Source organism: Pecten maximus, chromosome 12, assembly GCF_902652985.1.
Source record: "Pecten maximus chromosome 12, xPecMax1.1, whole genome shotgun sequence".
NCBI lineage: Eukaryota > Metazoa > Mollusca > Bivalvia > Pectinida > Pectinidae > Pecten > Pecten maximus.
Window position 1 is genome coordinate 28,013,647 of NC_047026.1, and position 24,454 is coordinate 28,038,100.

General features: G+C 35.0%; 1 protein-coding gene across 1 annotated transcript in view; it reads right to left on the reverse strand.

Annotated features, from left to right (window-relative positions):
• LOC117339279 overlaps window positions 1–24,454 on the reverse strand; it is a 31,526-nt gene that overhangs the window by 4,359 nt on the left and 2,713 nt on the right. Inside the window, exons 2-7 of the mRNA XM_033900787.1 lie at window positions 17,614–17,672; window positions 15,043–15,328; window positions 14,737–14,826; window positions 10,466–10,504; window positions 2,755–2,781; window positions 2,258–2,375 (exon numbers count right to left, since the gene is read on the reverse strand). Of these exons, the coding sequence (XP_033756678.1) occupies window positions 2,258–2,375; window positions 2,755–2,781; window positions 10,466–10,504; window positions 14,737–14,826; window positions 15,043–15,328; window positions 17,614–17,631 (578 nt within the window). The 5' untranslated portion in view covers window positions 17,632–17,672. The remainder of the gene's footprint in view (window positions 1–2,257; window positions 2,376–2,754; window positions 2,782–10,465; window positions 10,505–14,736; window positions 14,827–15,042; window positions 15,329–17,613; window positions 17,673–24,454) is intronic.

Sequence of the window (24,454 nt, forward strand, 5' to 3'; positions counted from 1 at the left end):
TTAAATATTTTAATTAACGGATTTCATATTTCTACGTCCTCTATCTAAATGCCTGCCCTGCAGGTAGGACGTAAGAATTGTACCTGCTGCCCCAATTGCATGATCGTAAGAGGCGACTAAATTTGGGATCTGATCTTTTCTCTTCTTTCTTAACAACATTCTTCTTCCTAATGTATCCCTTGACAATGCCTCACTTTTGGCCTTTAGTTGAGCGTTCGCCCCTTTGAGGAAGGCTTTGGGTTCTGTTCCCTGGCCGAGACATACCAGAGTCTTTAAAAATGGTAGTTGCTACTCCTGCTTAGCGCTCAGCATACTTGGAGTGGGACGACTGGTTCGCCCGTTGTCAGTATAATGTGACCGGATGGGTTGTGCTGCTGGGTGTCTTCGGCAGTATGCTTCAGTGAGGTAGCACTATGAATCGGCAAAAGTTCCGGCCTATCACAAGGAGACTTAAATGACCTTAGCTGTTAATAGGACGTTAAACAAAATAAACCAAACCAAACCAATATCACAATGAGCTTTACACGAACATACCGCAGCCTCCAAAAACACACATACGCACTCACCACACGTATACATGTCGCACGCACGGGAGGCCGTCCTTAAATGACTTTAGCTGTTAATAGGACGTTAAACAAAATAAACCAAACCAAGCCCTTCTAAATGCACACACGTGTTAGTAGCCAGTTTCCTCTGAATTGCAATTAATTCATTGCCAATAAATTTGACCAATGGTTTTTCATAATTTATGCAGGTACATCTCACATGTTATTAAAATGTTGTCTTCAAAGTTATTGAAAAAAATAGTTCTTTTTCATGGATAGGATCAAAGCTACTGAAGTGACTGTTTTTGAATATGAAATATTGTACATGAAAACTTATCAACAAACCGAATGTATATGCTGACACATATGACTAACTAGATAAAAGGTAAACCTCCAGAGTGGTGTCCTATGAACTCGAGACTTACTTTTTTTAAAAAATAAATCTGATTAATTTGAAAAGCAACTAAAAACAATGCATGCATTTTTTCTCATTTGTACCCTTCTCATCCACTCCAACTGATCTTTAACTTACTTTAGCTTAACGTTTTATGTTACATATTATTAATTTTAAAGTCATTGTTTATAGTTCCTATTAAATAAGAATATGATTAGATTTAATACTTTTATCAATACATGATTATTAAGTAGATGTCAGTGTTCAATATGATTTATAACTGTCAACTCCAGAGTCAAGGTCATTTATAAGACTCACCAGCATAAAAAAGGTGTATATTAATGTAACTGCAAGAGCATTAGTATGCCTATGGCAATCACAACATCCCGAATTGGATGATCGGGTAGCTTTGTGATAGTACGTTTGCCTTTGAGCTACATGTAGGTGGTCGGCGTTTGATTCCTCGATTAGACGTGAAAATTTATGGGGTCACCTGCCAAAACACAGGAGGTTTTCTTCAGGTGCTGCTTTTTCCCAGAGTAAAGCCCCTTGCACGCTTTCGTTTTGGCCAACAGGAGTGATTAATATAAATTGATATATCTTGTGAACTGCGGATCACTCTCTACCATTATTGTGAAGTGAATCCCTATATGGTTAACTGAAACTGCCTTATATTTTGTTTTCAATTGATTTTTCTTTCTTGAATTTGTATTCACTTGGCTTTTGCATTTTATCATTAATGGTGAAGTTTAATGTTAATGAAACGAATTACAAAACAACTGTTATAGATCGCATGCTAGTTTCATTATCATTAATAAATCAAATGCATATCATTGATGATAAAGAAAACAATATATTACAGAATATGCAATGAAATTATTATTATTGTGCTTCAGTAGTAATTTGATATAGGAGTTTAAATTGTTTTCATTCATATACTATATTTTACATAATGTTTATTTTAAAATACATGTATCTGAATTCTAATGAATTATATACTAAAATAGGATTTTTTATGACGTTCGCTATCTTGCCATGTCCTCATTTTCTCGCCAATTGACCCGTTAGCTAATCGTTAAGTCGGGAAGCCGTGTGCGCCATTTTCGTTTCTGTTCGTGGACGCATCTGCGAATGCTCGGTATTAATAATCGTTTGATGCGATTATTTTTCCCTCTTCGTTTCGAATTGTATAACTTTTAATAATTGAGAAACACAAGATTCCCATTTATTTTGCTTTTATAGCATAAACTTATTTCAACGACGGAATGCCCCTTTCAAAAAAAGAAAAGAAAAGTATAATGAAAAACAAATGACTTACATGCATTTTTCCTGATTCTCTTCTTCCTCGAAGTAGTCGCTTGCATTAAAGCAACTTTGTACAGCGCTTCTAGTTTCCATTTGACACTTGTCCGTGGCCGTCGGTTCATCATGATAGGCTATTGAACGAATCATTCATGGAGTATCATATATCATTCTCTTTGTACATATACATGTATCACTGTTGTAAACATTTATTGTACATGATCCCGAAAAACACAAAACCCGAAAGTTTACTATCCCACAGCGCAGAATCCCGAAACTGTTTATTTAGGAGGGCATTGATTTTAAGCTTCGTCAAAGCTTCCTTATTACTAAAAGGAAGAATATTGCCAATACATTGTAACAATTATTTTTTTTTCCTAATATGTACATCTTTGATGAAACGGCACCATTACATTACATTATTCTTCCTCTAATGGCAGCGATGTGTTTCTTTGCTTGGTTGATAGGAATATCACTAAAGTTGATTTTAAGGCAGTTAAACGTAATACTTACATTCCTGGCGAAAACGGCTCTCAATCACTTTAAGAAAAAAATTATAGTAAATCACTTATTATTTGTAAATAAAAACAAAATTTCTCATGTCATTTGAAAACGAATGATAGCGATGTCGACAATAACACTGTCCTTTTTTAGGTTATATAATTGACTAATAACCATTGCCAAAACGTCAGGAATAGACAATACTAATGAAAAAAAAAGATAAATAAATAAATAATCTTGTAACAGACAATTTACTCTACAGTAAATTAAACCAGTACTTGCATATCTTTGTCCTTTCCTAAAACACACATACGCACTCGCCACACGCATTCATGTCGCATGCATGGGAGGCCGTCCTTAAATGACCCTAGCTGTTAATAAGACGTTTATAAAATTAAACCAAACAAAATTGTCCTTTAAAAATTCATTATTATTTTCTTCCCGTTCGCAACAGTACTATCGTATCGATACGTCATCAATCCGTTTTTAAGGCATCAAAATAACCTTTACATGGACCTTAGATTGTTTACATCAACGAAACGAGCGAACGGAACGAGTGATTCCTCTCTTTTATAGACAAGTAAATTTGAAAAGAACCACTCGGATTTTCGCTCGAAAAAGCCTGTAAAAATGTCTCAAAAACGGTTTTGGTTTTTTTTTTCGTTAATAAACCACGCAAAAACAGAAAATTTAATCTAGTGGTGTTTAAATATACCTATATCAATGAAAAAATAAATTAGAAGAAATCATTTAGATCTTCTCTGTCGTCTTGATCGTATATTTTAAAGGCACCAGAAGAAGACAAGGATCACACGCTAGTTTACGCTTCGTCGTAACTTATAGTGTGACCCCTTGCTTCAAAAAAGCACCTTGTAGGCAGGATATTTCATTTTCGTTATAAATCATCTACTGAAATCAAATTCTGCAAGAACAAAGTTATAGATAAGGCGGCACAATTAAAAATCTTGAGACAAACGGACATCAACTGTATTTAAAAAAAATAGAAATAAATAAATCTCATTTCTTCTTTGTCTATCATACAACTCATTGCCAAACACAATGCATTCTGGGAAAAAATGTTTAACTGATATCTCCACTTCAAACTAAAAAACAAGTGTCATATATGAAAATAATTGGGTACTTAAATGATGGTAATTAATTTTTCAAACTAATGATATGTAAATTGCTTTTACGTTATATTTACCTATGTCAAATGTTTTATATTCCTTGGACAACACCTCAGATGACTGTTAAGACTGATAAGATTTCCTGGTTTTTACATATGTATTTATATTGTGAGGGGTTATAGAAGGGGTTACTTTAACTGTGGATAGCTTAAATAAATGTATTCGGTTTAAGAGACCCTTTGCAGGTCCTACATTCCAATGCTTTATGAGGCGGATAAAATTTGGCTGTTGACATTTGTTTAAGGACAGTAGATACGTAAGGTGTAGCACATTTTAAATGTAGTAAATGTGAACAGATTTCGAAAACTTTTAAATACAAAACACGTATCAATTGGTAGTCTGTATTGCTATTAATGACAAGTGTTTATGTTGATAAAAGAACCCCATCAATTAACATTTTTATGTTAAGAGGGAATAAATGTTCAGGTCAATGTGACATACTTTTGTATCAATTGCAATAGGACAATAAAAATGATATCTGGGATTTGCAAACTTAGATCGTTGTGACCTACTTTTGGAAAAACAATGAACATTTTTTTCTGGAAATAACAATGGATGCTCAACTTGAATTTTGAAAAATTCGGGCACTGTGACCTACTTTTTTAAAAAACATTACAATACGCCAATGGAAATTGTCATCTTGGTTTGCATAAAATATGCTAAATTTGAAGTTTGTGAAATTAGGTCACTGTGACTAATAATTTAACAAATTGTTGTGAGACCATCAAAATTGACATGGGATGTTGAACATGAAATTTGCAAAATTTTGGTTAATGTTTGTCTGAAAACTGACATTGAACAATGAATATTTATATCTCTATTTCGAATAAACAATAGATTGTCAATTTGATTTTTTATCAAGATGAGGTCACCATGACAATTTTCCCCAAAAAATGTCTTTTAGGAATAGCATCCCTATGAATGTGAGTGTTTTTAAACTAAGGTTGCGGTATGTTAGTATCAACTTTACAATTACTTTATTTCAGCGATCACTTACTGTAATCCCTCAATAGTTTCCAAGATTTTTTTTTATACATATTGATCAATAACGAAAAACGTTTGTACCATTCATTGAGCATTAATTAATTGGACCATCGTGCAACGTGGACATTTGCCTCTCGCTTCATATAATGAATGTTACAATGTTCGACGGGGAAAAATATTTTTCTGCGATAATTTTTCTAAGTGGCACAATATTTACAATACCTCAAAATTAAAAAGTCTCCTTGTCAGAATAATGTGACCCAGTGGGGTGTCCTGCTGGGTGTCTTCGGCAGTATGCTTCAGTGAGATAGCACTATAAATCTTCAAAGGTTCCGGCCTATCACAAGGAGACTTAACACGAACATACCGCAGCCTCCCAAAACACATACACACTCACCACACGCATGCATATCGCGCGCACGAGAGGCCGTCCTTAAATGACCTGAGCTGTTGATAGGACGTTAAGCAAATAAAACCAAATCAAAACAAAAGAAATTTTACACGGCAATTGAATGTCTGTCGGAAAGTGACGACTTTCTAGTTGTCCTATTTGTCCCATGAATCTCACATTTTCACACTTGTAAATTTGTAAACTGTTATTTCATTCAAGGTTTATATATTTGAAAATGCTAAATATTGCTTGTAAAAGCTATTAAGATTTCTGTGTGTTTTAATTGCATTTATTTTATATTTGCACCTGTAGGCCACCATAGAAAGACTGGCAATGCAATATCAACGCACTACGTAAAATAATGTGCCACGTTTACATCCGGTTCAAACAGGGGATAAGTTCCATGTGCGTCGTATATTCGATATATATAGAATCAATGCCATTGTAGTTGTAGGACGTATTAACAGCAATATCTTGTTCTTTGTTTAAATGATGATATGCCTGCAAATATGCGCGTTTTCATTAACTCTCTGCTACTGAATCCTAAGGTGCGCAAGGTTGTGAACCACCGACATTTTAGTCTCTTGAATAAGCAACACATTCTTCGTGACGTGTCTTCAGTTTTTCTGACGTAAAATTGTATCATTCGAAAAGTGATGTAGACCACCTTGATACAGTTGCTATTTTTTCGACGAAAAGCTGATCATTTTAAAAATAAATGTGACAGTTTATCAAAATGTATGTATCACCAGACCATTTGCAAAGAACCAGGCCACACACTTGCTAATTGTTTTTTTTAATCTATTTATGCTTGTTGTAAGAATAAGTATTAGATTGCAGAAAATTGGTAATAAACAAATTAATAGCAAATGAATTAATCAACAATTCATTTAATTAGATCTAAATTTACTAGCGAAATTAGCCAAATTGTGCAACTTCATATTGTTAAGAACATTTTTTTTTTTATCTTTAACGAGTTATGCTGGAATATGAAATTAAAAAAAACATTCGCAGTGCTGCTTTATTAGGTGTAGGGTCTAGATAGCCCAGTTAAGTAGCTATATAGTCCAGCTAATATTCAGATGTCCTTTCAAGAGGTTAAAGGGCATGTCGGGGGGGGGGGGGGCCTTTCTGAATGACATTAAGATCGATCCTGATTTGTTAAATATATTTAATTCAGCTCACTAAGGATATGTATGGTATAACTGAATCAATATAGACACTAAAAAAATATATATGCAAATTTAATATTCTAAGTACTGACAAATCGATGGAAAAAGAGGCATTATAAATGTTATCATATTTATAATTAATCAATATAGATATGTCAGTTAATTTTTGATATTGATATATTTCACAGTGCTGACTCCCAGGATTCCAGGTTTTTATGAGATCACAGGAACCGCATGGTACGATCTACTGGCAGGTTGAGTCGGTATAGGATGGACAGTGCTCCGACCCAAAACAAACACCATTTACACCCATCAACCATAAGGTGTAGATACAAGAAGATCGAGAACGTATGTATAATGTTGGGCTTAATAGAAACGTTTTAAATTTTTGAAAGAATATATAGTAATTATATGTCTTGCTGTATAAATCATAACAGTGAATGTCAAAGAAAACTTTCAGCATATTTATTCAAATCCATTCCGTTTTCAACCAGGAAAATACAAAATGAGGGGACTAGAAATTAGATCAATGTGCCGAAAGGAACTATACTCGTAATGGTTTGATGAATGTGGAATGTAAAAATGTAACATCCCCCTTGTTTTGTTCACTTTGGATGAAAGCTCACATATTACTTACTTTATTCAAAATAATGTACATTTTTAGGTCATCAGATCCAAAGGGTCAGGATGACCTATAGCCATCGTGTTCCGCCCGTCGCCGTGCGCAAGACTTTTTATTTCAAAACACTACTCCTCCTTATCCATTTGGTGGATTATTTCCAAATTTGGTTTTGGTTTTATTTGTTTAAAGTCCTATTAACAGCTAAGGTCATTTAAGGACCGCCTCCCGTGCTTCGATATGCATGCGTGTGGTGAGTGCATATGCGTGCTAAGGTAGGCTATGGTATATTTGGGTTAAGTCTCCTTGTGATAGGCCGGTTTATAGTGCTACCTCACTGAAGCACACTACCGAAGACACCTAGCAGGACACCCCACCCGGTCACATTATACTGACAACGGGCGAACCAGTCGTCCCACTCCTTGTATGCTGAGCGCTAAGCAGGAGCAGCAACTACCATTTTTAAAGACTCTGGTATGTCTAGGCCAGGGGACAGAACTCAAAGCCTTCCTCACAGGGGCGAACGCTAAAGGCCAAAAGTGAGGCAGTGTCGAGGGAGACGTTAGGAACAAGAAAGTTGTTAAGAAGAGAAAAGATAAGATCCCAAATTTAGTCGCCTCTTACGGTCATGCAATGGAGGCAGCAGGTACAATTCTTACGCCCTACCTGCAGGGCAGAAGAGTAATTTGGGTCCTTGTCGAACAGATGACCCAAAATTGAAACTTTCTAATGCTCTGTCTAAAAAAATCTCACTCCATGGAATTAAATGCCCCTTTAAAATCAAGAAGGTATAATAAACCCATTTTTTTATTTGCTCATCTGCCAGAAAGGGAAAATGAGCTTATTGCGTGGCGCGGTGTCCGTCGTCAGTCTGGTGCATTCAACGATTCATTGCGTCAAAATATCTTCGTCGCCTATAGACGAATTTTAGAGTATTTTTTTACCCATAAATCAACATTAAATCTCACTGCGCATGTGTTTTTTAGCGACGGAATGAACGGAAATAAAAACAAGTTTACAGACAAAACACTGCACCCCACTAGTCGACCTTGGCCGTTCGTCCGTCCGTCCGGCTTCAATTTTTCCATTTAGACAACTTCTTCCCAATAACAAAGAGGCTCGGAGACCTAATACTGGGCCTGTAGCATGCTGGGATAAAGAGCTACCAAATTTGTTCAAATGAATGAAATTGACCTACATTCAAGGTCACAGGGGTCAAATAGGCCAAATTATTTAAACGACTTATTCTTAATAAGCAAGATGCCCAGGGACTTGCTACTAGGCCTGTAGCATGCTAGGGTGGAGGGCTACTAACTTTGTTCATATAAATGACCTTGATCTATATTCAAGGTTGCAGGAGTCAAATAGGCTGAAATGTTTAAACATCCTCTCAATAACCAAGAGTCCCAGAAAACTGATATTAGGTCTTAAGCATGCTTGGATGAAGAGCTACCAAGTGTTTAAATAAATGACCTTGACCTACTTTCAAGGTCACGGGGGTCAAATAGGCTAAAATCTTTAAATGGCTTCTCAAAAACCAAGAGGCCCAGGGACTTGATATTAGGGCCTGTTGCATGCTTTGGTGAAGGGGTACCAAGTTATTTCCAACTGAATGACATTGACCTTCATTCAAGGTCACATGGGTCAAATAGGCTAAAACTGTTAAACAACTTCTTCTCAATAACCATATAGCATGCTTGGGTGAATGGCTACCAAGTTTGTTCAATTGAATAACCGTGACCTCCTTTTAAGATTACAGGACTGAAGTCTTCAAACAATTTGTCAGCCAAAAACTCCATGTCAATTAGCGTTTTAGGCCCTCTTTCTATTTGATATTCAGTGAAGTACACAATCACCTCAGATGACGGTTAAGGCCCAAGGTCCTCTTGATTTTTTTTTTAGCTTTTCAGCTTTCGAAACGTTAAATATGCTAAACACAATACCTCCGTTGTTTTGTTTCATATATTGATGTTTGTATGTAATTTTTGAACAAGCTAATTTCTAAAGATACATCATAATGATGTAAAACCTGAATTTTGTTGTTTTTTCCATATATGGTAATGATGCGATAACTGTTGCTAAATTTTAATCATAAGTTTGGTTTGGTTTATTTTGTTTAACGTCCTATTAACAGCTAAGGTATTTTTGTAGGAAATATCATAAAAGTATACATGTTTGTAACTAAGAGATATCTATTTTGCTTTCTTGATGTTATTATACGTGTAAAAAAACGACAAATACCAATAATCATAATTTTAAAGGAAAGAATGTTATCTTTGCGACATTTCCCTGTCTGAAAGGTCAAAAAATATGAAAGATTAAATTCATGAAAATGTAGATTTGTTTTGCCCCCAAAAAAACCTGAAAACCTTACAGGAATGTGTTACGGTGAACTAGTACATGCGACTTTATATGTCACAATGAAAACACAGCTGCCGGATGTACATGTATAACATTTTCTGTATTTATAACCATAGAAGTATGACCTACATTAAGTAGTCTGTATGTTGTATAAATACAGTTGTAAACTATTGTTGACTGCCCTGCAGGTAGAGCGTAAGAATTGTACCTGCTGCCCCCATTGCATGATCGTACGAGGCGACTAAATTTGGGATCTTATCTTTTCTCTTCTTTCTGAACAATTTTCTTCTTCCTCATGTCTCCATTGACAATGCCTCACTTTTCTTCAGTTGAGCGTTCGTCGCTGTGATGAAGGCTTTGGGTTCTGTCCCCTGGCCGAGACACACCAGAGTCATTAAAAATGGTAGTTGTTACTCCTGCTTAGCGCTCAGCATATTAGGAGTGGGACGACTGGTTCGCCCGTTGTCAGAATAATGTGACCGGGTGGGGTGTCCTGCTGGGTGTCTTCGGCAGTATGCTTCAGTGAGGTAGCACTATACATCGGCAAAAGTTCCGGCCTATCACAAGGAGACTTAACACGAACATACCGCAGCCTCCCAAAACACACATATGCACTCACCACACGCATGCATGGGAGGCCGTCCTTAAATGACCTTAGCTGTTAATAGGACGTTAAACAAAATAAACCAAACCAAACCAAACTATTGTTGAACAGAAATATCTAGCATATTATTCGCGAGTTTTGAGTGAAATTTAGGACATGTAAACAAATATTTTCTTTAAGCTTTATTAGGAAAGTCGCTTCAACTACATGAACTATTTCCCTGACGCTGTAAATTGATAACAAATATGAGTTGATGTGTCTTTTAATTTCTTTCTACATAAAGAGGAAACAGCAAGGTAACTATATCGGTGTGAACATACACTGCATGTGCATAAAGAAGTGAGGTATTAACCGAGAATGTACATCTATTCAGGTTAAGTTCATGTTTACATACAAAATCTTTACCTTGTCTGGCGTCTTTTTCATTAAGATGGGAATAAAGCACTGAAAGAGAAAACATATTTATTAACAATTGTAGCACCATAATCTGCCAAAAGTATTTTACAGTCTGATTTATAGACTACAATGTGTTGTCTAAAACTGATTATTGACATATCGAAACGGTCAGTCCAACTCGTACTCTATAAGACTGTGTAAAATACACACAAAATGTGTTTGAAAGGATACCCATGCAAAAGAGCAAGGAATCAGACCGGGTGTTTTGGAAGAGTAAGCGTCTTCTGCTTCATCGACCACGCTAGCAATGCAAATCTTGGTCATATGAAGGTAATGTCAAATTTTAAAAAATAGAAATAGGGTGTCGACAACTGAAGCAAGAGGCATATCTACCAATATTTCCAAATCTGATCGTAATGCCAACCTCCAAACTTTCTATTCACAAAAATTCTAAATAAATATAATAACGGAAAAGGAAATTGATGTTTGTTTTCGATAGTTATTACTTTACACGATTCCTCGATGGTGTGTTCATGTTGTTAATATCTCGATTATTTAAGCATTACTGAATACATTTTGATATTTTTTGGTGTCCTATCACAGGTATCCCACGCCGTTTCCTGGTCTAAATCAGTAACATGTGTCGAACCCGAGCATTAGTCGCTGCTCTTACTCTTCGTCAGATTGACTCCAAGGTGTATATTGCCCTTTGAGGGATGCTATTCAACTCGGGAATAAATACCTCCTTAATTGAACGACGTTATATGGGACGTTGACGCTCTTTCTAACCCTCCTGTCTAGCTCGTCCCACAAATGCTCGATTCGGGACATATCTAGTCCAGTCAAAACGAAACGTTGTTTTTGGCCTGAAAGTCATGATAAACCCAAGCAACAGGAGTTTAAGATGAAAGATAAGAGGAAGAACGTGTGGTCTCAAAATTTTGATCCCGGTATTAACAAAATACATGTAGAAAATGGCCACCATAATGACATTTAAGAATAATAATAAATCTATGCATGCGAAAATAAAAGAATAATAACTTATAGATAAACTCGATTAATATTTATTTTTGTGTTACATGCTACAATGTTTCCCTAGTTTCATCAGTTCGAGTTTGTTTCTTGATTTGCGAAACTAAGTAAGGGATGAGCATCATTAACATTATATTATTTGTTAACATAGAGATATATAATTGTTATTAATCTGATTGGTTTAAACTCATAGCTCAATATTATATTATATATTATATCAAGAAAAGAGAAAATCCTATGTTTACGCCAGTTGATCTTTATCACTTTTTCATCGATTTAGTGCCATTAAGACAATTTTACTAACCCACTCACTTGGCAACCGATTTACTTAACATTTCATTGTGGGTTGTTGATAAATGCTTTTTTTTATTCTAGATATGGCGGATGTTAACATCCGCACTTGGGACAAATGCAATGTAACTTACGTGTGGGGAAACCTTACTTTGAATTAATGCTTTGCTATGTTGGTTTTTTTTTAACTTTTCCATAAGTAATATTAAATGTCACTTATGGTGGCCACTGTTCCAGTCGACATAACTCTCTACGTGACAATGCAATAAATGTCGTGTTTAAGCTGTAAACGCCAAGATGGCAGCTCTGACCTTGGGCTTCCCAGGGAGTTAAGAAGACATCGGCTGGTTTCTAAAGACCAAATGACCTAGGATAACAATCTGTGAGCAGTATTGATTGGGCTATATTGCTGTGATATGGCGGTATATAGGAACTCCATTGTGTTATCACCTTTGTTATTCAGGGGGTATCATTTGCGTATGGGTAGAATAAAATCCGGAAATTAAGACCTTACTTAGCACTTGTTCTTGCTGATGATATATTGTGCAAAAACGCAACAAATTACCGCAATGCAAGCACACATAAATCATTTATATATATACAGTAATCCACTCGTGATTCATAATGACAGAATAATTTCTAGATCTTAATGTCTATTCTTATCTTTTTTGTCAAAATTGAGTGACAGCAATTTAACCTATGTTTGAAATTTAAAAAATTCACATAGCTTGCGTATTAATAGCACATTTCAAGGAGCCTGTTTACAGTTTCTAAAGTTAGTACAGTGTATATCATTACACGAAGTGGATGTAGGTTTCAAACAACTAACAGCAATTGATTAAATTCGACACTTTCAAATCTAATTTTGTTGTATTATGCATTGGTGAACAGATTAGGTGGTCAATATTGAGGAAATGTCACGACGGTTTTCATGGCGATTTACCTCATTTACATGAATTGACGATTTCGTCGTGTGTTGTAATTTACACCTTTTATCATATTTGTACAGGTACAATGAAGGAAGGAAGACGGGATAGTGGCGGCATTTATAAAACGTTAATATAATTTATATAGCATTTATATAACATTTATACAAAGTTTATTTAACGTTTATATAACATTTCGATAAAAAGATACAGGTATATACGGTTCTTTTCCATGGTACATTTCATACGAAATGCAAACGGAACATGCTTCGTTCCATTATCACTGTACATCTATTGGGAGACAAAAATAAAGGTACTTCTTTGTGATGATGGGATTGCGAACAATTAAAATCCATGTCGTTCATATGTATCATGAGTGAAGTTATAACGATGATACACAAAGTAAATTGTTGAATTTTCGAATCGATCCGCAATTATAAGACTAAGTAAATTACAAATGATCACATACTGACAAGAACACAATCAGTGAAATTAATCCAGTAGATCAACTTCAAACAATACTGCTTTACTCATTAAGCTAAATAATGGAGCGAGCGTTTTGATAAAAAAAAAACGAAGAAGTTTTGATTGCTCTTTAAATCGGATACTAAATAACTAAAGAGCTATATAAGTGCATTGTTGTGAATTTTACGGAAGTCATTTGCGTTAAACATACGACTAGAATTTAAAGAAAATACACAGAAGATGAAATGAACAGATCCTCAGACTATAAGCATACACATAAGAACGAAATATGCCTCTCTGCTGATATTTTGTTTCAATACGAGGCTGATGATATTGAAGAGCTTATCGGAACAGGTGAAAGAGACCTTTCAAAGTCCTTCAGTTTCACACGAGGGTATATTAATGATGTGTTATAATAAATATCTTTATTGACCATATCGAGTGGATATGCTTGTACAACTTGAAATCAAGAATAACTTGAAGTCAAGGATACCTGCAGACCCTTCAACAACAGTCGTTTCCCTCGACCGATAGGGATAGTATACTAAGCTGTGTAAGCGTGTTTATTTCAATTTGTTAATTCTCAATTCCTAGATAGCAGCATCCCTGAAATCCATACATATACGGTTAATATGTTCAAGTTGTTCCGATATTCAAGGACTTCCTCCCATCATTACGATTTCCGTGACAGATTTCGACTACAGGCGGGGAAATTAACAACAAAAGGTTTCGAGAGATAAAGGCTGAATAGACCATGAAAAGGTTCATGGTCGACATTATGAAAACATTTCGAAATATCATATTGCCGTATACGATATGATATCATACTTGCTTGTTTACTCGCTTCTCGAGGAAATGAGAGCCTATGATGTAACCCTAGATTCGCCGTCTGTGTCAGCGTCTAATCAGCGTTCATTTTTTAATGTTAAGTTTTTGGTGCAAGAGTTGATATGCCTCAGTAAACTCCTCAATAGTTGTAGTGAGGATCTTAAATTTGGTTTTGGTGTTGCTAATGCTAATGGGGGGGGTGTACCATAGCGGTACTCTTGTTGATTAGCCTTGTGCTTTCATTGTCACCACATGAACATGATTTGAGATTGTGACTTATTCTGGCTTTGAACTAGATTTTCATGACGGGAATCGTCGATGAAGCAAAAGACACCTACTCGTCCGGATCGCCTGGTCTATCTGTCGTTGTTGAGGAGTCTCAATGCAAATTGATATCTTTTCATGTCTTTAAATTTTCCCTTGGTTTATTAGATTTAGCGTTGATATTTGTTTTTGGATGAACCGTTACTTTTAATCACTCCGTGAGCAAATACAGAAAAAGTTGGTTTTAAGCATATGTATATGTCGCTATTTTCGATAATAAATCTATTTTGAAAAAAAAAAATGATGGTTCATGTTATTATTTCCGTTAAAACACCCTTTATTGTTTCTAACTTCTATGAAAATCAAAAACTTTGAACCAGCAAAAAAATTCAACAGTACTCATAATAATCATAATATCTGGCATAGCAGGCATTACATGTTCTATTGTTGATATTAATTGCGTTACGATCTTACCAATCAGACCTGAGGCCGATCCCACAAACGTGCATACCAGTGATGTAATGATGATGATATGTGTTCTTTTCGACGTTCCTTTCGTGTCCTCTGTATATTTCAAATGAAATTGTCATAACGGTTAAGATAAATAAATGAATTTCTTCGAAAATGTATAAAATATGACGATATGGTGAATAGCTCCTCAGATAAAAATATTTCTGTAGCAAAGATTAATCACTTTAAGATGGAGGTATTATACCATTTAAATCAATTCTCGTAAACTATATCAACCTTGCAGTTAATTGACGACAACATTGTACAAACCCGTTTTTTTGTCATTTGAACGTTTCCTTTGATGGTTGTCTTTCCTAGCATTTGGTTGATTTTGTTTTGTAGGATTGGTAGGCTTTGTTATAGTTCCGCTACTTGAACTACTAGTGTTTGTTGGTACATATTCCGGTTCTTCGGATTTTATAACAGTTCCCGAGCTGGCAGTGGTTGGTATACTTTCAGGCGTCACTTCAGCTGCATGGGTGGTAGATGTCGTGGCGGAATGTTTGTTTTCATCTATATATTCTACTTTAATTTGATCTGTCATCTCCGCCGAGACCTAAAACACAAATTAATAAAACAAACTTTCAGCATACAAATACAATGAAGAAAAAAGATTGACTAAAATATAGCTCACAAAAAAAAACATGATGTAGCTTCACTTAAAGACCCGGATTCCCACTAAGATCACACATTACAACAACAGAAAACGCGGTTATAGCCAAAACTAACAAAAATCCTCGGATTTTAAAAGCCATCACAACATAACGACAAAAACAGAAACCGCGAGTTTAGCCAAAACTTACAGAAACTCCCAGGATTCTTATAATTGTCCAAACATTACAACAGAAACCTCAGTTTTAGCCAACACTAACAGAAATTCACGGGGTTTCACAAACATCACAACATTATATCCATATGAAACGTGGACAGCTTTCAAGTGGAAACTTGTCAGACACGTACAAATAGCAAATGCATTATACATAAAGTTAAAAACGTTTAGTGTGGTATATGGAGCAACAATAACCGGAAAATAATGTTTAAATACACCAAATGACAAAAGAAACCAACATCAACATGTAACAAACACATATACATGTCAATTATTTTTAAAGGAACAAGCAATTAAAACCAAGAATTGAGGAGACAAAACAGTTTTACGCATAAGAAAAAGTTTTTGTGAAAATGTATTGAAATCCTTGCTGTTCTCCAGTTTAAACAAAAACTTTACGTGTACTTATTTTAGTGGTATCCTAATTTTAGCGTATTTCGCTCTACAGATATTGCGCTTATTCGAGTAGAGCGCTGAAATTTCTTCAATGTGTCATTCTGCATACACGACAAAACTAGCGATACATATAGTACAAAATGATGTAGTATGCAAGTTTAAATATAATGATATGGTCTGTATCAATAAAGTAACTATGATATTGATATTTGAACATTTGGTTATTAATCACATAATCTAAATATTCACTATTCTAATCATTTTAAGCCGTAAAGCGAGGTACGAAAACGTCGTAATTTTTTTCATTTCGATAATTTTTTTCTTTATTTCTAATAGCGATTACATTCGCAGAAAGGTTCCGTTCATTAATCATAACATCGTTTTCAACAGCGTATTTGGCCATCTTAACCTATTTCTCGCTGTCATAATTATCGTACGTCCTTTGTTTTCCTTTGACGCTACTTTCGGGAGTTTTCATTAGTTCCCTATTTGAAGAGAAATCTTTTCTATTTTTCTTAATATTAATATTTTTTCAGGGATATAATAGATTTGAAAAATACGGTGGTAGATCTATCGCCTTTTCAGTCATTGTTAATGACCTTAGCTGTTAATAGGACGCTAAACAAAATCAACCAAACCAAACCAAACGAATTGTTTTTGACTTAAAACCATTTCAAGTGTTCACAGGTATATGGAAATACAGTTTACAAACAAAACAAAAACAAACAAACAAAAAACATAAAAGAAAGAATCAGTTTTGAATGCAATGTAACGCCTAGATTTGGCCAGTTAAAATGGTCATCTCACCTCTATAGTATAGTCCGTTTCAGAATAAACACCATTTCTGTGATAATCTTACATGTACACTCTCGATGTATAGTATACCTGGAAAGCTATAGTGTGTTTCAAGAAAGTGTTACTAATTTGAAAATAATTCTTGCCGTGATTGCGCGAATTCAATATTGCGCTTATAAGTCTTCGTCTCTTCGGAGATAAATGCGATAATCTAAATACACATACAGTGGTATAATCAATATTAATATAAAATATATTAAATTGTACAATTTGTAAAGAGAATGAGTACTTTTGTTCATATTTTTAAAATGTTTATTTTACAACAGGTTATACTGGATTTTGATATAGTTAATTTAACATAATCCGCTGATCGAAAAGTCAGAGAAAACCGACATTAAAACGACGCGTACTTCTAATTTTAAATCGTCAGAACCAGAACAAAATACGAAAAGAGTATAAACAATAACGACAAGGCGCTCCAAAAAAGAACTGTCTTCATCAACGACTCATATGGCACAGGAAAATAATATTTACTCGTCAGATACTAAACATCTCTAGATTTGTGTGGATAAACCAGATCTATTGGCGTAATTAACCTGACAAACAGGCTCTCTGAAGCTACATTGTATTATACAAAAACAATACATTGAACACCCAATAAGTGACAGGAGAGTAAGAAAAGCATACATTTATTCAATCAAAAGATAATACGATTTTTTGTAATTTGTTATAAACTCATAATTATGTGATGTGCATGCTGATAATGTATTTTAGGATAATCAGGAAACACGTGTGTAATCTGTTAAATTAACATGTCTTACCTTTTCTACAGCTGCCATGGCTTCTCAGCGATGTTTCCACTGACAGAACATAAAACCAACTGAAACGCAAGTGACTCATATCATTCAGATCTCATTCAGGTTAAAGCAGTGATGTGACTACAGATGTCAGTATCCTAAAGGTCGTCTGTCAAAATTGAATGTGTTACACTTTTTATATATTGATTCTAGGTCAGCATGAACTATTACGTATCAGAATAATGTTGCATCTCTGGTTTGGTTTGGTTTGGTTTATTTTGTTTAACGTCCTATTCATCTGTTATAAATTTAGTAATAACGTGCTGCAGTTAAGCTATATACATATATCTGGTGTGATGGTAGCTTCATTAATGTCAAGATACATTATTTATATCTTTTATTAGTATATTTGTATAGCGTGTTATAGTTAAGGTATACAAATCTGCTGTGACGGTAGTTTTAATATTGTCAAGATAAAGTCATTCATATATGTTATAACTATAACGTGTTACAGTTAAGTTATAAACATCTGGTATGATGTTAGTTGTGTAATTGCCATATTAAAGTTACATATATCAGGATAATGTAAGCTGTATAACGTGTCACAATAAAGTTAAACATAACTGGTATAATCTTAGTGGTGTAGCGTTTGAAAGTAAAGTTTCTGTTTGTTTTCCTCGACAATGCCAATTACAGTCCTGGTTTCAGGAGACCAGAAACTTGTTCTCTCTCAACCTTATACTTTAACTGTTTGATAAAATTACACATATCTTAGTTCCGACGAATCATGTATTATAATAATGGTATACCAATTTGACATCTGTTTCATCATGTGTTATGATAATTATGTAAAGTAACACTTATCGTATATGGTTTATGTGTTTTAATAGTGTTACACATACATAGGCAAAATGTCTTGTATATTTAACATGAAAAAATATTGACCTGAAATTAACATAGAAATAAGGTCAATTTCACATGAAGAAATCTTCATGTCTATTTGAGGTGAAATTTTCATGTCAATTTCAGGTCAATTAGCTATGAAAAAATCTTCATGTCAAGTTAAGGTAAATTTCAGGTCAAACTGACATGAAAAAATCTGCATATGAATCAAGGTGAAAGTCAGGTAAATTTGACAAAAAAAAAATCTTCATGTGAATTCAGGTAAATTTCCATGTCAGTCATGGCAAGGTATTTGGATTTTAAGGTCATCTGACCCGATGGGTCAGGATGACCTTTAGCCATCGTGCTTCGTCCGTCGTCGTCCGCCGTGCGCCGTCCGTACACTTTTCACATTTCAATCTTCTCAAGTTCCACCAGTGGGATTAAGCTGAAACTTGCCAGAAATGATCCTGAGATGGTTCTGACCATGTGTTGTTATTTTTCGGGTCGGTCCGAAATTTAAGATGGCCGCCATCTTGAAAAACACATTTTAAACTTCTTCTCAAGTTCCACCAGTGCTATTGAGCTGAAACTTGCCTGAAATGTTCCTGAGAGGATCCTGACCAAGTGTTGTTATTTTTTGGATTGGTCTGAAATCCAAGACGGCTGTCATAGCCGCCATCTTGAAAAACACATTTTAAACTTCTTCTCCCGTTCCATTGGTGCCATTTAGCTGGAAATGGGTGAGGATGTCAAGGAAGGCGAGCCAACATAGTGTTGTTATTTTTTCGGCCTCGTAAAAACTTTGACATGGCAGCAATTGCGGCCATTTTGTAACATGATTGCGCAATCATGGTTTTCCTGAACAACACCTATTTCAAACTTCTTCTCAAATTCCACAGGTGGGATTCAGCTCTATCTTACCAGAAATGATCCTGAGATGGTCCTTACCAAGTGTTGTTATTTATCGGGTCGGCCAGAAATCCAAGATGGCAGCCATCTTGAAAAATACATTATAAACTTCTTCTCTAGTTCCACTGGTGCCATTTAGCTGGACATTGGTGAGGATGTTAAGGAAGGAGGGCCAACAAAGTGTTGTTATTTTTCGGCCTCGTAAAATCATTGACTTGGCAGCCATGGCGGCCATTTTGTAACATGATTGTGCAATCATGGTTTTCCTGAGCAATGCCTATTTCAAACTTCTCACATTCCACATGGGATTCAGCTCTAACTTACCAGAAATTAACCTTAGATGGTCCAGACCAAGTGTTGTTTTTTATTGGGTCGGTCAGAAATCCAAGTTGGCCACCATGGCCAACAGTGCCACTATATACTTGCTACAGAGAATACATACTACAATGATATAAGGGTTTTAATTTAGAGTCAGATGACCGTTAAGGCCCCTGGGCCTCTTGTTATCCATTCAACTCAATATCCGTTTGATCAAACTATTTTTAAATACCGCACAAAAATACTATTTAAATTAAGTTATAGATATTCCCTTGTATTGACAAAAAACATGAATGTAATGAAATAAATTGTTAAGAACATTGAATTGTGTTTTGTTGAACTTTTATTGACATCAACCCCAGTGGGTCTTGACATAATTTGAATGAACTGTTAAGCTAAACTTTTCTGAAAAATAGTTGAAATTTATACATTCAATGTTCTGTTCCCCAACCTCCCACCCCCTTTCCCCAATTTATATATATGTATATCAAAAACATACAAAGATAACCACTAAAATTCCCCTTGTTTCATTTTAAGATGGTCAAGGGAATAAAATGTGCAATGTAATTAGATATCAAACTTCGTGTGGTATTGAGTGGAAGTTCAAAAGAAGGTTTTTACTTTTCCTATTTTTGTTTTGTTCCTTGTTTTCTGTATCGGCCTTATTTATAATTTGATGGTGATTAAGTGTGATAACTTGTGCCCAATCTATCAGTTTATGACATGTTTTCACCATGTGTACGGTATCTGGTATGATTTAAGTTGTCTCAAGAGTTTAAAATATCACAAATATATTTGATTACTTCAGTTGTAGTAAATGCTATAAGATTAACACCTTTCTCAGAATCACTAAGTTTATCGCTTGTTAAAAGTTTATACAAAAGATATGAGATTTTTGAACTTTCAAAGCAACTAAGAACTAGATACAGTAGAGCGAAAATGAATTTAACTGGATTATGTACCGCACGTTTACATTACTATATAACTGCCAAGTATTAAAATTTGGAAAATTAATAAGTTAATTTAACGCCTGATCAAAATATATCTGAGATTCTATAAAATATAGCACTTGATAAAGATGTAGACGTCTGCTTTCAATGCACTTAATTTATATGATATATTTTTATACATTATATAATTTTAGTCCGATAAGTAAGAATGCCTATGAATACATTATCGTTTACCGAACGTTATGCCTGACGTATCGGTGACTGAACACTGTCACCTACATTTGACAAGTCTGATCACGTGTGTCAGGTAGCTTCCAAAAGTCTAGACTGGATGGGATATATAGGAGATGTGTTAACTATATAGGACTCACTCAAAGGGAGATTATTTAAGAAATAGTGTTTTTCCTCACGTGTTTTCGATTTTGAATTTTTTTAACGATAATGGAGTGAAATAGAGGTTACACAACGAGTGGTTGTTGGATATGGAATTTATTTCACACGAGTAAGTTATTTTTTAAAAGTTACAAAAGACACGAGCTTTAGCGAGTGTTTTTTGCAACTTTTAAAAAATAACTTACGAGTGTGAAATAAATTCCATATCCAACAATTTCGAGTCGTGTGACCTGTTTCTACCACAATAATATCTGCTTGAATCAAAGGGAAACGTGGCCAAGTATAATTTCGCGTATGCAAATAAAGTGTACCGGTGACGTCCGGGACCCGGTGATGTGACGTCATTAGATTATTGATGACGTCAATAACAATTGCAGCTTGGGTCAAAGTTTAGCGTGTCAGCCAATCGAAATGCGTACAGAGTTTATACCACGTGTGGTATAAACAGATTGTTAATCAACGGCTGTAATGATTAACTGATGGTCTGAGAGTTGAATAACACAGGGTATTGTGGTAGAATGAGAGTTAACCACTTTTGTAATGACTTCCAATACAGGAAGATTGGAATTTTAGAAGAAAACAACAACAAAACGGGAGCTTACCGAAAGTTGATATTTTTTGTTATGATTGCATGCAGTTGTAAGTAGATAAGCAAGACCAATTTACATATTTAAGGATTGTCTTTAGATTAAATATGTTTTATACAACCAAATGTACAGCACAAAATACATGTGGCTGTCTTACGCTTTCAAGTGTATTTGATACATGTGTGAATAGTGTATTTCGTAATACATAGTAAATGTAACAGAAATGTAATGTTCAAGCATCTATAGTACAACGTTTTGATTTATTTTAGTTTAAACAGTGTTTACTCAGGTAAATGGAACATGTACATGTGCAGACATACATACAAAACGGGATATGGAAACAAGTCCAAAAACGAACCTATATATTACCCTAATCAAATGATTAAACCGCTGAAATGAAAAAAAATACATGTAGGAAAACGTTATAAGTAATGGACTTATTTTGAATTGGGTCGTTTATCTCATATACATATTAGGAAATACATTATAGATTATAAATTACTCTTTCAAACTAATATATTATTATAATTGTATCATAAAAACTGAAAATGATTTTTTAAGAATTTACAATTATGTATTGAACTGGTTTGAATGTGTTAATTCTATGTTAAATAGCATTTTTTTGACGTGGTCCGGGTAAACCAATATACGGTAACAAGTTCACATGCTTTACCACTGATTAAACAAAATAAGTGTAACGACTGAACACGTAAATAGGTATAGCTTGCCGTAAGAAATTCATCCAAGTGTCACTTATATAGACGCAGATTGTGTAGACAAACGTGAATTACTCAGCGCTTACTGTGTTTACTGAGTCAGGACGATATGTAAATATAGAAAGCTGTGAACGCATAGTTGTGTGAATTTCATTTTGTCTTAGTGTGTCCAGTTTATCAAGATATTAGAACAAAAACTGTAAAAAAAAAAATACTCTATTGGGAAACATTGTATTTAATATGGTTCAGCTTTATGTACTACAAATGTCAAAGATGGTGAGAGATGTTTAGTAAGTTTACGGTACAAAAACAAATCTCAATAATGAATGAAATAATGTTGTCCATTATCACATTGCATTGATTGCAGTGTCCCATTCATCACATGTCATCACTATGCAGAAGAACTGTAAAGCTCTATGTAATAATGTTTTAATGTGAAATTTGATGTACGCAAATATATTCATGCATATTAATATAATTTTGGCTAAATGAGTTGTGCCTTAAGTGTTTGGGAAATGACAGAAATTGTAATGACATGGCCTCATCAGTTAATTTTCAAATTTGTGAAGAAAAAAAAGATAATCGTTGTCACTGTTGTCTTTTCTAAATTTGAAAATTAGATAACTCGAGTTAGATAAACATGGTAAACAACCGTCACTTAGAGATCTTTTCCCTTTAGAAGTGAACTAGTGCATTGTTAGCTCACCTGGACCAAAGGTCCAAAGGTCCGGTGAGCTTATGTCATGGCGCGGCGTCCGTCGTCCGTCCGTCAACATTTGCTTCAAATCGCTACTAGTCATAAAGTTATGATTGGATTTTTACTAAATTTCGTCAGAAACATCCTTGGGGGAAGGGGAACAGATTTTGCATAAATGGTGACTGACCCCCGAGGGGCCAAAGGGGCGGGGCCCAATAGGGGAAATATAGGTAATTCCTTTAAATCGCTACTACTCATAAAGTTATAAATGGATTTGAACCCAATTTGGTCAGAAACATCCTTGGGGGAAGGGGAACAGATTTTGCATAAATGGTGACTCTGACCCCCGAGGGGCCAGAGAGGCGGGGCCCAATAGGGGAAATAGAGGTCATTCCTTAAAATCGCTACTAGTCATAAAGTTATGAATGGATTTGAACCCAATTTGATCAGAAACATCCTTGGGGGAAGGGGAACAGATTTTGCATAAATGGTGACTCTGACCCCCCGAGGGGCCAGAGAGCGGGGCCCAATAGGGGAAATAGAGGTAATTCCTTAAAACCGCTACTAGTCATAAAGTTATGATTGGATTTTTACTAAATTTGGTAAGAAACATCCTTGGGGGAAGGGAAACAGATTTTGCATAAATGGTGACTCTGACCCCCGAGGGGCCAAAGGGGCGGGGCACAATAGGGGAAATATAGGTAATTCCTTTAACTCGCTACTAGTCATAAAGGTATGAATGGATTTGAACCCAATTTGGTAAGAAACATCCTTTGGGAAAGGGGAACAGATTTTACATAAATGGTGACTCTGACCCCCGAGGGGCCAAAGGGACGGGGCCCAACAGGGGAAATAAATGTAATTCATCTAAATCTCTACTAGTCATAAAGTGATGAATGCATGTTCTAAAAACAAGTCTTGAGGTCTTTCAGACCTTAGAGAGTCTGAATTTCATAAATCTTTAAAGCAGTTGGGATCCCCACACTTTAACCATATATAGCTTTGTTTGAGATTTACAAATAAAATGAATTGAATATGAACATTATTTTGACATTTGGTCTAATCAAACCAGTTGAGCGATACAGGCCCCATGGGCCTCTTGTTTTTCATATACCATAGACTCAGTAGTGAAACTTATCTCTAGTAATAATTTCCAAATTTCAAATGTACATATTCAACTTCACAATCATACAGCAGTATGGGCTTTATAATATTGCCAAACAGATCGTATATACAATGAACTAATTAGTGATGTAGTCGACCTTAGCCTTTTTGATATTGCATATTTTGTTCCATTAAAGGAACCGGTGCGACTGGATGCCGTGTCCAAACAGGTAAAACTGTCCACTAACTTAATCACCTATTTAAATAAGAATAGAGTTATATTATATAAATAATATACAATGTACG